The sequence below is a fragment of the Eutrema salsugineum genome, unplaced genomic scaffold, assembly GCF_000478725.1.
Source record: "Eutrema salsugineum unplaced genomic scaffold, Eutsalg1_0 scaffold_16, whole genome shotgun sequence".
Classification (NCBI taxonomy): Eukaryota; Viridiplantae; Streptophyta; class Magnoliopsida; order Brassicales; family Brassicaceae; genus Eutrema; species Eutrema salsugineum.
Window position 1 is genome coordinate 4,106,890 of NW_006256858.1, and position 17,161 is coordinate 4,124,050.

The window sequence follows — 17,161 nt, forward strand, 5'->3', positions numbered from 1 at the left end:
TGTTGTTGTGTAAAATTGGAATTTTTATGTTATGTAATATTTCTTTTATATTGGTATTTTTAATTTCAATTTTTAAATTTTATTTTATATGCAAATATATAATTTATAAAAAAATATTTATGAGATATAAAATTGTTGTATTAGAATGATAAACATAAAAAATAAAGTAATTATTTATTAAATATATAATTGTAAAGACTTAAATGCGAATAAAAAACTGCAAATTCTTGTCGTGATTAATGAATGCCCCCTGAAGATACGGCGCTCCATGCTAAGGTGGAAGCAGAAAGCTGGAGGATCGCAAATCAATCCGAAGACAAGGGCAACATCACGGACGGGTGTTTGGATATCCAAAATTCCCAAATTTCTACCACCGATGTCATACGGACTCCGACTTGCTGGATTGATGCCTCGTGGATCATCCACGGTCCAGTCAATGGACTCGGTTGGAGCTACAAAGACGGCAGGGGAAAGGAGATATATGGACAACAAGGATGTCGAAAAAGCCTCTCAGCACTTCATACAGAGATGGATTGCCTCCTGTGGGCTATGTCTTGCTTGAGTGAGAGACATATCAGATCAGTTCACTTTCTGACCGACTGTTCAGATCTATTGAGTATGACGGACTCCCCTTCTGATTGGTCTTCCTTTGCGGCTGAAATTGATAATTTCCGCATTTTTCGTGAGAGCTTCTCGGAATTCAGTATCTCCCATATTCCCAGAAGTAAAAACTTCCGGGCAGATAGTCTTGTGAAAGGAGCCCGAGCAAGAGGATATCTATTCACCCACATCGATCATAACGAGTCAATTGAGGACGGCTTCCCTAGTCAACCTCGATTTGGCCAACAGTGATGTAATAGTTGGGTAGATGACAGACAAAAAAAAAAAACTGCAAATTTCAAATTTGAGGTTTTGAATAGTAAAAACTTATATTTGAGGTTTCATTATTCAAAATTTCAAAATTTGAGATTTTAACATTGTTTTTGAAATCAACAAAATTTCATATTTGAATATTTGAGGTTGTCTCTGGAAATACCCTAACAAATAAGTGGACATTGATTAATTACGACCAAAACATGTCGACTGTAATTTTGTATGCATATATAAAGGTAGATGTTTAATTTGATGAGTATTAAACTGAAATTAGCTCTTCAATTTTATCTTCACCTTTCAGCTTTCAATTCTGTATCAAAGGTACAGTTTTTTTTCCTATTTTTGCTTTGCTCCAATCGTATTAGACAATTTTTTGGCAATATAGTTTCTTCTCCTCAGCATCTCTCTGGAAATAAGAACGATTGAAGAAGAGCAAGGAAGGAGTTGATTCTGCAAAGTTGATCAGAAGAACTAATTATATTTCTCCATTTTAAATGCATAGTTCAAATTGTATATTATGCTATTTTAAAATACACAGTTAATTGCAATTCTTTTGTACTCCAACAGTATATTATTTTCCATTTTCTGTGCGTTTAGCATACGTTTAATTTTTATGAATAATCGAACAAACACTTGTACAAACATGAAAGTCCTTCTGCTTCTCCTACCATGGCCACCATAACCCCTGCCACCACCACCATCAATACAACACTGTTCTTTATAATCATCATTCTAAGTTTCTTATTTTGTGTGTATATGTTCATTAAGAAATTTGTATACACATGAAATTAGTGACTTGTGCGTAGTTGGTTCTTAAATTTATATATATATATATAGCTAGATATGGTCTTAGTTTTGACCCAAAAAAAGATATGGTCTTATGTTTGACCCAAAAAACCTCCTAATACCATTTACTTTGATGTGATGATCATAGTTTATCACAAATTTTAGCATTCTAATCCTCGTTGGCATTCCTCTACTTTCAATAATAGGAACAACTACAAGTAATACACGCATCTACACTCCATCAATCAGCCAAGTCACAGAAGCGGTAAAAATCATTCATTCACTGCTTTATATCTTTCTTATTTCTGGGTTATTTCCTCCCATGTGAGGTCCTCAAGTTTTATGCTCCACCTTCATTTCTTAGCCTGTAACAAGTTAGAATCAGTATATAAGTCTATGCTCCACGTGATCAGTTAAATATATGTCCACGAGTTATGAATATAGGTTCCAGTATCCTACTCTTGAAAAGTATAATATCTAGGAAAGACTTGAAATCTGGTTTGGCGAAATATTAAGAGCACAATGAGTATCCTGTACCTTAAGGCGAGAAGAACGGCGAGCAGAAGACGTGGGTGCAGGAGACGGGAGTGGTGAATCGCTAGATCTTTTGTGTCGCCGATTCAATTGAACCTTAGATCCTTTGTTCTCTGGAGTTGACATGCTTGTTTCAGTGATAGCTGGAGCTGAAGCAGATATGATAGATGTTTCCTGTTTCGGATTTTCTGAATTTGTTGGCAACTCTGAGAAGTCAAATAAAGACACGAGTCTCTGTCAGATTCAGCTTATATACATTGAAACTAGATGTCTGGTTTTTAGTGATAAAAGGGTCTAAACGATAAGAGTGAGAGTCAGGTTATTTACCAGAGAAGGTGGCTTTGAGAAACTTATCTCTCATTAGACGAACAAATCCGAAAAGGTCATTGGTTTTATTCAATTCTTGAACCCTCTCTTCGATACCATCTAATTGTGGGTTGCAATCCAATACTGCTAATCATATAAGACAAAGATTGTACACAGTTCATGTTACTAGACTCTTTGTAAACACTTAAATGTAGTTGATGCTTGCTTCATTAAGATAATATATACACTCACGTGTGTAGATGTCATTTCCATAGTGAACTGTGAATGAAAACTCGCGTGTATGCCTTTTTGCATCAATGTTGGTGAATGTGAATTTAACTCCTGTGAGAGAAGTAAAACCACAATATCTTCTATGGTCAAACTTTAATAATAAAGAGCTGTGATTGTTCCAAACTGAAAATTTTCTCCCATTACCATGTCCAGCTTCAACGTGAAAACCGAGAGCCTGATTATACCAAGAGATGGTTTCTTGTATATCCCCTTTCTCTTCTGTGACTTTACCAGTATTGTCCTTGGATACTGATAAGGCTTTATGGAAGAAAAGAAGAAAAAAAATATTAGATTGGACTTCAGTGACTCATGAGATCTCAAAAGTAAAACTGAAACAAGCAGAGTATTTTTTACATAGATCAACACTTTACAAAGTCTATTAGCAGCGTGTAGCTGACTCATAAAAACTATAATGTATAATACAGAGTGATGAAATCAGTCAGGCAAGCTAACAATACCTTGCAGTTATTGGGAGATAACTTTGGCATGTTCTTCCCTCTTTGACTTCTGTAACTGCAGAGTTCTTCTAAGCACTTCGATTCGAGATTGTGTTGCAGAAATGGAATCCCTTAACCCCACTTGCCTTGCCTCTTTACGTGTCTTTTCTAAACATCAAAATTTATATAAAAAAGATGGAAAGATATCCAAGCTAAGCAAAAAATGATACTATTCTCTAACAAGCAAAAATAACACCAAGCAAGGAGATACATTTTCAATGAGAATCTTATGTTGAAACATCTTAATTAAGAAACCGGAGAAGTATAGAATCCGAAGAATCCATAGCACGCAAGCACTTTAGAGCCTTAAGCAAAAATTCGTTTCCAGATTCAGAAAAAAATGTTCAAAGTTTAAAGCTTTTTGGGTGATGGAAGTGAAGCTGATACCTGCCAACACTTTAACGAGCTCATCCTCTGCATCTCTCAGCCGCGCTTTCATATTCGCTAGTTCCACTACAAAAATCAAAGACAAATATCACAGAAACCGCTCAATTTCACCACTCTGATTCTCATCAAAACCCTAATTTCACAGAGACAGAACCTAAACCCAATAAAATTACCAGAAATTAACGATTTGGGTCATAAGAAACTGAATCGTATTATGCGAATTTTGACCTAACCTTGGCTTTGTGCAGTGGCTTTAGCTCGCTCCAGTACAGAGTCCATCGATCTCTGGAACGGAGAAGCGATGAAAGAATCCATTTTAAGCCGCTGCTCATTCATATCTTTATCACACATGAGTCCCAGAGAGGCCATAGTAGTCTTCTTCGCTGTATCTCCACCACCGATTTCGCTAATCGATTCCATCGCCAAATACAGAGATATAGAGAGAGATTTAGCCCGCCATTTGATTCGAGTTTCGAAAAGCTTCACAACGCTTTTCCACGTGATGAGAACTTCATTGAGAAGAACTTGAAACGACATAGTTTTATCACTAAGCCGATATGTATTGGAAATTTGAAACTATTGGGGTTGTAGACTTTTTTGTTGGTTGTCTAGTTTTTCGTTTACTTAAAGTTGTTTTTTTTTTTTTTTTGGGTCGAAACCAAGAGTTTCCTGCAGAGTTTTGATTGCAGTTATATTTGGTTTATAAATTTTGTATAGGTCACTGGAATTTTTTTTTTTTCTGTTGTTGTCAAAAAATAATTTTTTTTCTTTCAATTAAAATTATTGTTTTTATCGTAAATTAAAAATAAACCATTAATCAAATAAAAATATCGTAAATATTTGCAAAAAAATAATTTAACATTTACTGTTGTCTCTCTTTACTTTTGGTTCTTGGTTATATTTTGATTATTTGTAAATTTTTATATTTAGTTTATTCAAGCAAAGCAAGCCATTTAACAATATATATATATGTATATATATATCTATATTTTTCTATTAATTGATTAACAATAGCTTGGTTTTAAGTTCAAAAGTCAATAACAGATTTATCCTCTAATTCCATGATTGTATGGAGCCTTCATCCTGTTGATAGCCAAAAAAACAACCATGTCAAACTATTTATTATAAAACAATTATGAAAAAGATACATACATATGTATTCATCAGAAAAAAGTAGGAAAAAAATTGAGGGTAAGAGTATATATATACTTGGAATGATGATTATTGGTATGTAGAAAATGAGGACATTTAAGTGAGATACAATTGGGGACGCAATTTGGATCAAGATTGGTCGAGCACACATCCTGACAACATCTCACACAATCTGCACCTGACTGAGTCATGACCTCTCCTATTAGGATTCCAACTAACACCATCATCATTATCACTTTCATCATCCCCATCTCTTCTTCTTCTTTTAATCTTTAATTTATTTTATGTGTTATAAACTTAGTAATACAGTGAATAATCCTTTATTTATAGTCGTATCTCGTAAAGCTCATAAGTATTTTGATACCAAATTGAATATTTTAAGAAGATAATATACCAACATTCAAACAATCTCTTGAAAATATAATAAAAGTACACTAGTAAAATTTTCAATGAATATTACAGTAAAATTTATAGAAAGAAATCAAATTGTAAATGTAAAACAAAAAACAAATCTAATTGATACTATGAGATCCGATACCTTAATGGACAAATGTCTTTCTAGGTTTGCGGTGGGCCAGGAACGTCTGCTGAGGCCCAAAGATTTATTTTAGCAGCTCACGAAGAGTTTAGTAAGCTATACGCTTATGGTGATGTCGTTTTGTGCAGAGCTCAGAGTTGACTGAACCTTGTGGATAAGGTTTGTTACGGAAGTTAGGAAGGTGTAACCTCCGGAGCTGAGCTGGATCTGCGGTGATACAAAACGATTATCAGGAAGGTTTTAGTGTGTAGATTCAAGAGTTCAGCTTATCTCTCTAGAGATCTCTGTTGTAACTTGTAATCGGATTACGCATCTAGTGGATAAACCTTGTGAGCAGGAAAGCTCACCAAGACGTACCTTGGTCATCTTGACCTTGGAAACTTGTAAATCTCCGTGTCTCGCGTTCTTCTTATGTTTCTTTCACTAACCTGCAAACACAACAAGTAACAACGTAATCAGATTAGTGCACGGGGAACAAGTCGAATCTGGTGAATCGTAGGTCGAAATCTTCTACAAATGGTATCAGAGCCTTAGGTTGAAGACGATCTAAGGTGTTCTTTCGGTTCAAGGTGGAGGAGATTCGAGGATCTGGTCTCAGCAGGTATCAGACTTTTCTACCTGGTCTCTGAGACTAAGCAATATCCTTTCGGATCTCGATTTTATAATCATCTGTTCATCGGAACTTGTTCTCGGTTGCTGTGTTGGATTTTCTGGTGGTTTTGTTCTTGATACTGGTGACCTTTTCTCTACAAGTTTAGGATCTATTGATTTTCTGTCTAGTTGCTGATCACCTCTGGTTGGAAGATTATGGAACCTACTCATGAAAATTTTGAGTTGAAAAGTTTGATGGCGAAGGAGACTATACCATTTGGAAGCATAGAGTGTTGGCTCAGTTTGAGATCTTTGGACTTGATTCAGTGTTGAACGTTGATGGTGAGACATCATCGTCTGTATCAGATGAGAAGGGAAAAACTACCGAAGGTGACATGAAAGAAGACCCGAAGGTGGATCCAAAGTTCCAAGAAAAGGATCGAAGAGTCAGGAATCTGCTGAGTATGAGTCTTACTGATATGGTGCTAAGGAAGGTTGGTTTGAAGCATAAGACTGCTCAATCGATGTGGGACTCTTTGGAGTCACAATACCAAGACAAGTCCTTTCCCAATAGATTCTATCTAAATCAGAGATTCTATAGCTTTAAGATGGAGGAAGATAAGAACTTAGACAAGAATCTTGATACCTTTAACAAGCTGGTATCAGATTTAGCATCTCTAGATGTGGAACTAAATGATGAGGACCAAGCCGTAATCCTTCTGAATGGCTTGCCCTCACAATTTGCTCAGTTGGTCCACACGTTGAAGTACAGGGGTGGACAACAGACTATTAATTACACTAAAAGAAATAACAACAGCTGCCTACTCACTAGAAACCGAGCTGAAACAGAAGGGAAGTTACTTGGCCAAGCCTAGCTCTGAGGGACTGTATGTTCAAGCTCCTGGAAAGACAGGGAAGAAGTTTAAGAACAACAGCGCAAAAGCGAAGAACAAGGCCAAAAGTAAGAAGGGATGCTGGATCTGTGGAAATGAAGGGCACTTCAAAAAGGACTGTCCCAGGAAAGGAAAATTTCAGAAGGGTCAGACCAGTGGAGAGGCTGGAGTTGCATCGGTTCAAAGTGATGAACCCGTGATGCTGTGCATCAAATCACTAACCGCTTCTGAGAAATATTCCAGAGATGGTTGGGTCCTAGATTCAGGTTGTTCATATGATTTAACATACAGGAAGGATCTTCTCTATGATGTTGAAGAAATCAATGGAGGCAGGATTTTGATGGGAAATGACACATTCTGTGAGATTACAGCTATTGGGAAACTTAAGCTGGTTAACTACAGCAATTCAACAGTTGTGTTAACAAATGCTCGGTACTCTCCGACTGCAAAGAGAAACTTAATTTCCCTTGGCCAACTTGAATCTATGGGATGTTGGTTCAGATCTAAGGATTTCAGACTTCAGGTATTCTATAAGGAGAAAGAGGTGTTAGCTGGAGATTACAAGGATACTCTATATTTGTACGATGGAAAACCCGAGGTTGAGCAAGTAAATGCAGCAGTGAGGTCAGAAGATATGACGTCGATATGGTATAGTAGGTTGGGACATCTTAATGAGAAGAGTTTACGACTTCTGGTTAAAAAGGAGCTAATAAAGTCGGAAGACATTAAAGAGTTGAAGAGGTGTGAATTCTGCATACTTGGAAAGTCTCATAAGATGCCATATCAGACAGGAAAGCATACATCTACGACCCCATTAGAGTATGTTCACTCTGATCTGTGGGGCTCCCCCAATGTTAACCCAAGTTTATCAAAGTGTCAATACTACATCTCGTTCGTAGATGACTACTCAAGAAAGGTTTGGCTTTACTTTCTCAGAACAAAGGATGAAGCATTCAAGAGGTTTATTGAATGGAAAGTTTTTGTTGAGAATCAAAGTGGAAGGAAGTTGAAAGCCCTACGAACTGATAATGGCCTAGAATATTGCAACAAGTTGTTCGACGAACACTGTAAGCAACATGGTATCGTAAGGCACAAAACCTGTCCCTACACTCCCCAACAAAATGGGGTTGCTGAAAGACTAAACCAAACAGTTTTGGAGAAAGTTAAAAGCCTGTTAAGTGAAACCGGATTAGGGGAAGCATTATGGGCAGAAGCAGCATCTACGGTTGCTTATATGATAAATATGTCACCATCTGCTCCATTAAAGTTTGAGGTTCCGGAACAGATTTGGACAGGTTTAAAACCGGACTACTCGCACTTAAGGAGATTTGGATGTCTAGCTTACTATCATGTGGATTCAGGGAAGCTAAAACCCAGAGCCAAGAAAGGGATTTTCGTAGGATACCTGCAGGGAGTTTAAGAGTATAGAATATGGAGTTATGAGGAAAGAAGGTGTGTGATTAGTCGAGATGTTACTTTCTGGGAGGATACTCTTTACAAGGATGCGATAAAAGTCACTAGTAATGCCAGTCATAAGTCTATCAGTGCAAACCGTAATGTATATGTGGAGATTTTTGAGGATAACAAAGTTGAAGAAGTGATGTCACATGAGGAAGAGTCTTCGAGTGAAGGTGGAGTCATCACGGAGGTGGTGGAGTTAAGTTGTTCTGATAACGACTCTGAAGAAGAGTCACCTGGGCTAACTAATTATCTCTTAGCCAGGGACAGAAAACGACGAGAAATCAAACCTCCAAGTCGCTATGATGATTCGGATGTAGCAGTCTATGCTCTTACTGTTGCAGAGCTTATGGAAGACAATGAACCAAGTTCCTTTAAAGAGGCAATGCATGGGAAAGATAAAGATAAGTGGAAAGGAGCTACTGATGAAGAAATGGTCTCTTTAGACAAGAATAGAACTTGGAAATTGATTGAAAGACCAGAAGGAGAAAGAACCATAGGCTGTAAATGGGTTTTCAAGCTCAAGCCAGGCATTCCAGGGGTTAAAGGTCCGAGGTATAAAGCTAGACTAGTTGCTAAAAGATATTCTCAGGTTGAAGGTATTGATTACCACGAAGTGTTTTCACCAGTTGTGAAACACACTACTATCAGACTGATGTTATCTATGGTGGTGAATATGGACTTTGAGCTGGAGCAATTAGATGTTAAAACGGCCTTTTTACATGGAAGTCTGGATGAGAGAATCTTAATGGAACAGCCGGAAGGTTACGAAAAAAGTAACAAGGCCTGTTTGTTGCAGAGGTCTCTTTACGGTCTAAAGCAATCCCCAAGGCAATGGAATCTACGTTTTGATCAGTTTATGATATCTCAAGGGTTTTACAGAAGCAAGTTCGATGCGTGCGTATATTTCAGGTGCTATGATGGGGATAACTTTGTCTATCTTTTGCTCTACGTGGATGACATGTTAGTGGCAGCAAAGGATATGAAGGAAATCAAAAGGCTAAAAGATCTTTTAAGTCAGGAGTTCGAAATGAAGGATTTGGGACCAGCTAGCAGGATTCTGGGTATGGATATAGTCAGAGACAGAAGCAAAGAGATTTTGGTGTTGTCGCAGGAATCTTATATTGAGAAAGTTCTAAGAAACTTTGGAATGTCAGATTCTAAACTAGTTCAGACTCCTATTGGTTGCCATTTCAGGTTATCAAGTACTAAAGAAGAAGATAATGCAGAAGCAGAGTCAGAGATGCATCAAGTACCTTATTCGAGTGCCACGGGCAGTCTCATGTATGCCATGGTTGGCTCACGCCCTGACATTGCCCATGCCGTTGGTCTCGTAAGCCGGTTCATGAGTTCTCCTAACACAGATCATTGGAAAGCGGTTAAATGGGTTCTCAGATATCTAAGAGGTACTTCAAAACACAGTTTGACATTCAGGAAGTCAGATGTTTGAAGTTAAGGGCTATTGTGATAGCGATTATGCAGCAGACTTAGATAAGAGAAGGTCTATTACCGGGTATGTCTTTCAGGCAGGCGGAAATACTATCAGCTGGCGTTCTGGTCTGCAGCATATAGTCGCTCTGTCAACAACAGAAGCGGAATACATGGCGCTAGTGGAAGCTACAAAAGAAGCCTTGTGGTTAAAAGGAATTACCGGTGAGTTAGGCTTCCCGCAGAAAAGTGTTGAAGTCTTCTGTGATTCGCAGAGTGCAATCTGCTTAGCCAAGAACATCGTCTTCCATGAGAGGACAAAGCACATAGATGTGCGGCTTCATTTCATTCGAGATCAATAATAAGGTAAATCCGGCGGATATTCTTACTAAGTCCGTACCAGTGGAAAAGTTTGAAGAAGGGAGGAGGTTTCTGAGAGTGATCAGAAACTGAGATTTGGCTCGGTGTGAGCTGAAGTGTTTTGATGGAGCATATGTCGATTCAGTAAAGAAGATCTGGATAAGGTTTTCTTGGTTTGTCCTAAGGAATCGAGGTGGAGATTATGAGATCCGATACCTTAATGGACAAATGTCTTTCTGGGTTTGCGGTGGGCCAGGAACGTCTGCTGAGGCCCAAGGATTTATTTTAGCAGCTCAGGAAGAGTTTAGTAAGCTATACGCTTATGGTGATGTCGTTTTGTGCAGAGCTCAGAGTTGACTGAACCTTGTGGATAAGGTTTGTTACGGAAGTTAGGAAGGTGTAACCTCCGGAGCTGAGCTGGATCTGCGGTTATACAAAACGATTATCAGGAAGGTTCTAGTGTGTAGATTCAAGTGTTCAGCTTATCTCTCTAGAGATCTCTGTTGTAACTTGTAATCGGATTACGCATCTAGTGGATAAACCTTGTGAGCAGGAAAGCTCACCAAGACGTACCTTGGTCATCTTGACCTTGGGAACTTGTAAATCTCCGTGTCTCGCGTTCTTTTTATGTTTCTTTCACTAACCTGCAAACACAACAAGTAACAACGTAATCAGATTAGTGCACGGAGAACAAGTTGAATCTGGTGAATCGTAGGTCGAAATCTTCTACAGATACTACAGTAGCTACTTTTGGAACTTCATAATTTTATTATTATTTTATTGAAAATAAATATCAATTTATATATTGTTTTAAAATTCCAAAAAAAAATATTTTCTATATTTGAAGTATTTAAGTACTGGATTTTGTTTTTACAAAATATTATAATATAAATTGATTACTCCCCTATCAGCAATCATTGTAGCCATACACTCCTTCACACACATAATCTTGTATAGAAAGTTAACTTGCAAAAAAGCAAGAGATTTGAGGGAAAAAGAAGAAATAAATTATATACAATATATAATATATTTTTAATTTTACATAAAATAAGCAATATCAAATTATAATGAATATTTCAATTTTGTACATCAAAATGAAATTTTTAGAAAGAAAAAAAAAACAGAGTCGAGATATACCAATATCCAAAATTTTGGCTTGAAAAATAAAATAAAAATACTCTTTTTAAATTATTCAATCACTAAGGATGGTTTAGTGGGAGTTGGATTTATGTATATTTGGTTGATTTTAATAGATATTTGTTATATTTGCATTGAGTTTTTTTAGATTTGCATAGAGTTTTCTGTATTAAAAAAGTCATTCAAAATGTTTCATTATAATGACTATCATAATTTCATTATAATGATTATAAAAATCGAAAGGATAACCATAGTATTTTGAATCGAATCATTTTCATGTGATTTTTCTAATGAATCTAGGAAGACAAAAATTCTGGTTCAATTGAGTCGTTTTCGAAGAGGTAACTGACAATAGAAGCGGATGGTGGCAACAGTTCTTCCCGACTTCAATCATTCATGGTTTATTCGGTGTTGATGGATTTTTCGTTGCAAACCACGCCTACTCTGAAATGCGTCTTGAATATAGACTTTTAAATAATTGATTGTTTGGAACAGTAAATTCAAAGACTCCTACTGGAGCGATTAAATGAGATTGGTTATTGTGATCAATTCAGTCTGAAGCATTGATAGATATTTTTGGATTTTTATGAAAATCATCATTGTGAAGATTTAGTCAGTCCAAAAGCAAAAATGGAGTATTCAACTGCAGAATATTTAGTCACGCTAATGTTGTTATTTACCTCTGATCCTTATTGGTGAAATTTTTTGTGTTGTAAAACTTTTGATATTTTGATTTTCTTAATAAAGTAATATCCATCGTTAAAAAAACACAAGATTTAACTAATTACAACTGAGCTTATGAGAAACGCCCAACCGAGCCCATTTCGTAATGGTGCTACTACTAACGACAGTTTGCCTTGGCAGGAGATGGCTACTCTAGCAATAATTTTTCTACAGTTTTTCACATTTTTTCACAAGTCTCATAAATGTTGTTTGTATACTAAAAATATGAATTAGTTCAATATTAATATTGTTATAGTTGGATAGAATACTCGGTATCATAATCAAATTTATGATTATTTTTATATATATACACCTAAAAATTTGTGAGTATCAAAGGTGAAAAAGTGAGAATTTACAAATTTTTACTTTAGAGTACGTTTTAACGTACATTATTGTCTCAAAATCGAAAGATCTTTTTGAAATAATTAGATATTTGGGGTTCTTACTAGACAAACATAAATTTTAAGGGTTTATATTATAATTATAGTTGTTTAATTAGTTAAATGATTTTGGCGTTTTCAAACACCTACTGTTTAAATTTGGAAAGACATTAATTTCTCCTATGTTCTTGGTCTCTCCCTCAGTTTTGCCATAACTCTTTTCCATTGAGTATTTTTCTTTTATAGTTTAAAGCTTTTTTAACAACAATTCCATGCAGCTAAAATTATTATTTCTTCTGATGGCATCATTGGTAACTCTCTCCTCGTCAAGTTCCATATCGAGTACTTTCTTGTGTTTCTTCTTCCCCCTCAAATTTGTTAGTTAGTTCTCTGAATTTCTAATTCGGATTAGAATTTGGGTTTATGGAGATGGTAATATTATTGTCTATCGGTTCGCTTTCTGTAGATAGTGTGTTAGAATCTCATACCTCGTTTACTGGAAGGTGTCTACTTCATGCCAAGAAAAGTAAGTATGTTAAATAAAGCCAATTGAGAAACCAAATAGTGTATTTAGTTATTTGCTTATGCTTTTACTTTTATGGATGCCAATGTGTGAACCATGTAAATGTATTTGTGATGTTTCTATACCATATAGAGTAGAAAGTCTATAAATTAATACTCGATAAATTAATAAACAAAATAAACTAGTAATTTTTCATGATTTCTAGTTGGACCGGTTGAAAATATGATACAATTCGATAAGATAATAAAATAATAATTTTAACAAAACTTCTATGTAAATACATGTTCCCATTAATATCATAAATTAATATTTACTATAAATAAAATATGATTTAAATATATAAGTGAAATAATCTACTAAAATGTAAGTTTACTTATGTTTTTATTTATTTTTAAATGAAAATCTTCTGAAAATTTATTTTTAATTTTAGAATTTTGTTTCATATATTATAGGCTTCAAAAAGATCTCTTTTCAAATTACTAAGAAATAAGCAATATTTTTTTATTTGAAATCTATAAATTAATAATTTTATAAAATAATAAAAATTTAAAATCACAACATTATTTATTTATAGAGTTTTTACTGTAGATTCATAACAAAACTAATTGATAAACCAAAGCTTTGAGTTATTAACAAAAAATTACAAAATGAACCAAAAAATTTAGTTCCATCTTGATTTCAAGAACTATAACAAATCTTTCTTGATTTCAAGAACTATTATTTTTTTCGTTTTCGAAAATTTTTTTAAGGTAAACTTCAAATTTATTGAAGTTTTTTGTTTGGTCTTCGATACTACAATCTTGTTTTTTTTGTTCTTTGTTGTTGTTTTTTTTTGTTTGGTTGACAACAGAATGTGAAGTGAATTTCGAGTATATGAACTACACGGTCATGACAAAAGGGTGGAAAGGTCCGGCGTTTTCAGCGAAAGAATGTTGTTCAGCGTTTAAAGAGTTTGCATGTCCTTACACGAATCAATTCAACGACATGAATAGTGACTGTGCAAAGACAATGTTCAGCTACACGAATATTTATGGAAACTATCCTACTGGGTTTTTCGCTAATGAATGCGAAGAAACGAAAGATGAACTTGTTTGCCCTCCTCCACCTCCCAGTTCACCAAGCCTAAATGCCTCAACCGCTGATTCACCGCTCCTGGATTCATCACTCTGTTGATCTCTGCTATAACACTAGAAATGTCAAAACAGCGGTCATAGCAGAGATTAACAGCATGATGAATTCAGGAGCGGTCAAAACAGCAGTTGAGGTGTTTATTAGGCTTGGTGAACTGAGAGGTCGAGGAGGGCAAAAAAGTCCATCTTTCATTTCTTTGCACTCGTTAGCAAAAAGCCCAGTAGGATAGTTTCAGTTAATGTTCATGTAGCTGACCATTGTCTTTGCACAATCATTATTCATGTCGTTGATTTGATTCGCATAAGGACATGCAAACTCTTTAAACGCCGAGCAACATTCTTTCGCTGGAAATGCCAGACTTTTGCACCGTTTTGTCATGGCCATGTAGTTCATATACTCGAAGTTCACTTCACATTCTGTTGTCAACCAAACAAACCAAGACAATAACAAGGAACAAAAACAAGATTGCAGTGTCACACTTGATATATTATACACGCCAAGCTATACAAGACCAAACAAAGGACTTCAATAAATAGGACATATAATTTGAAAATTACCTTAAAAAATCTCAGAAAACGAAAAAAAAAAATAATAGTTCTTGAAATCAAGAAATATTTGTTATAGTTCTTGAAATCAAGATGGGACTAAATTATTTGGTTCATTTTCTATTTATTTGTTAATAACTCAAAGCTTTGGTTTATCAATTGGTTTTGTTACGAATCTATTGTATGTGGTATAGAAACATCACAAATATATGTACATGGTTCACACATTGGCATACATAAAAGCAAAAACATAAGAAAATAACCAAATACAGTATTTGGTTTATCAATTAGTTTATTTAACATACTTACTTTTCTTGGCATGAAGTAGGCTCCTTCCAGTAACCGAGGTCTGAGATTCCAACACACTATCTACAGAAAGCGAATCAATAGATAATAATATAACCATCTCCATAAACCCAAATTCTAATCCAAATTAGAAATTCAGAGAGAACGAAACTAACAAATTTGAGGGGAAAGAAGAAACACAAGAAACGTATGGAACTTGACGAGGAGAGAGTTACCAATGATGCCATCAGAAGAAACTATAATTTTAGCTCCATGGAATTGTTGTTAAAGAAGCTTGAAACTATAAAAGAAAAATACTCAATGGAAAAGAGTTATGGCAAAACTGAGAGGAGAAATTAATGTCTTTCCAAATTTAAACGGTATGTGTTTGAAAACGTTAAGATCATTTAACTAATTAAACAACTATAATTATAATATCTATTTTATTAAAACAGAAACACTTTTTGTGTCTAAAAAGCTTTTTTTTTTTTTTACATCTATTCTGTTTGTGGATAAATATTATTCACGTTATCAAACAAGTTAGTTTAGTCAAATATTAATAAAAATATTTTTTTTTACTATATATCTAAATTTAATTTCGAAATTTAAATATTAATTGAGATTCTTTTAGATTTCCTTAAATATAGATTAGATTTATCTACAAAAAAAAAAACAGATATGAATTATTATCTTTACAAAATAGTATATCAGATATTAATTTAAATTTGATCTGAATATTCTAATCAAATATTATCTATACTATTAAAAAATGTTATTAAGAATAGCAATATTTTTTTTAAACAAAAATACATATATGAATAAGAATGGTCATGTTTAAAATATAAAATATTTATGACGATGTAAATGATGTTTTTTATGTTGATTATATAAATATTTATTATTATGCTTTATTCTCAAATTAATAAAAACAATAATGAGTAAGAGTCAAATGTATTATTTCAATATTAAATTATTTTAATAAAATATAGAACTAAAACTATATAAAAAACGGGTTTATAACATTTTGGTAGATAAAATCACTAATTTTGAATTATACATGCATACCAAAAATATGTTTTTTTCATACAAAATATAAAACATAAAAAATTAGACACTATCACATGTTGTCATTCTGAATTAAATTTTAGAAAACTGTATAATACATTCGATGCCAAATAAAATACGTTAATACATCTCAAACTTTTAAGAAATATTTATATTATACGGTAATATGAACAGGTGAGTTAAAATTTTACTTTTATAATCATGGTTCTTTGTGGATTTATATGAACCGGCGGATTAGAGTCATATTTTTATAATTTCGATCATCTTTAATACTATAGAAACAAATATAATAATATCTAAACACAAAAATAGTTTTCACTTATTAAAAAAATATATCTAGAAAAATAATTTTATATAACCTCAACAAAGATAAATTATATTACAAAATTTGATATAAAAAAAAATCACGTGCGAATGCACGAAATAAATATAGTAAAACTTTAAAATATATGTTTGTCTAATTAGAACCCAAAAGCCCCTCGATTTTGAGACGATAATGTACGTTAAAACATACTCTAAAGTTGCCTTTGTAGAAAAAATTAGTGGCTTCATCTTTCTTTGTGGCAAGGAAATACAGCAAAACAGAGCAGGAAAGATATTTTATACTCATTGAAAATAATTTTTTTAGTATTTAAGATTATACTGCTATTTTTTGTTTTTATAAAACATTTGAATTTTATGTCTGCGTGGGATATACCTATTTTTCTAATTAAAATGTGTCAAGTTCCTTCAATGATGATGATTAACTAGAGTTTTTTGTTGTTCTTCAAAATAGTTAATCTGTCATTAGATTACTAAGGTTTTGTTTATTAATGGTACACATTTGCTTGTGTCAAATGAAATGAAATAAAAAATATATTAAATAACATGTTTCTGTTATAGTGATGGTTAAAAAATGATATATACATTTGTGTATTTCCTAAGTGACATTTTACTCACACAACGGAATAATGGATGGTAATTAGTTAAATAATCAGTACGCTTACTTTAGGCAAAAAATAAAATAATCATAGATCGATGGTCAAAGATTAGTGGTAACTGTAATACCATCTCATTTTTGTAAATTAGTAAACAAAAATAATAAGATGAGAAAAGTCAGAGAAGATGGAAGATGACAAAAAAAAAGTCAGAGAAGATGGAAACTTAATGTTAAATTGGCTTTGATTGCTGGCATATGATTTTGAAGTTGATTTACAGTTGATGTTGTAATTTGATGTAACTTGCAGTAAAAAATTATGTAGTATAAAATGTAGATTTATGCACTTATAACAGGGGACG

General features: G+C 33.9%; 1 protein-coding gene and 2 pseudogenes across 1 annotated transcript; 1 reads left to right on the forward strand and 2 right to left on the reverse strand.

Annotated features, from left to right (window-relative positions):
* Positions 1-1,796: 1,796 nt before the first annotated feature.
* On the reverse strand, positions 1,797-4,210 carry LOC18020953 (kinetochore protein Spc25). The gene is given in 8 exon segments (XM_024157969.1): positions 1,797-2,024; positions 2,197-2,399; positions 2,521-2,643; positions 2,752-2,841; positions 2,935-3,048; positions 3,249-3,395; positions 3,675-3,740; positions 3,908-4,210. Coding segments are annotated over 8 exon segments (942 nt in total). The 5' UTR covers positions 4,095-4,210; the 3' UTR covers positions 1,797-2,012.
* An 8,396-nt stretch (positions 4,211-12,606) lies between these two features.
* Positions 12,607-14,038, forward strand: LOC18020954 (annotated as a pseudogene).
* The window catches only part of LOC18020955, a 4,545-nt pseudogene continuing 1,420 nt past the window's right edge, over positions 14,037-17,161 (reverse strand).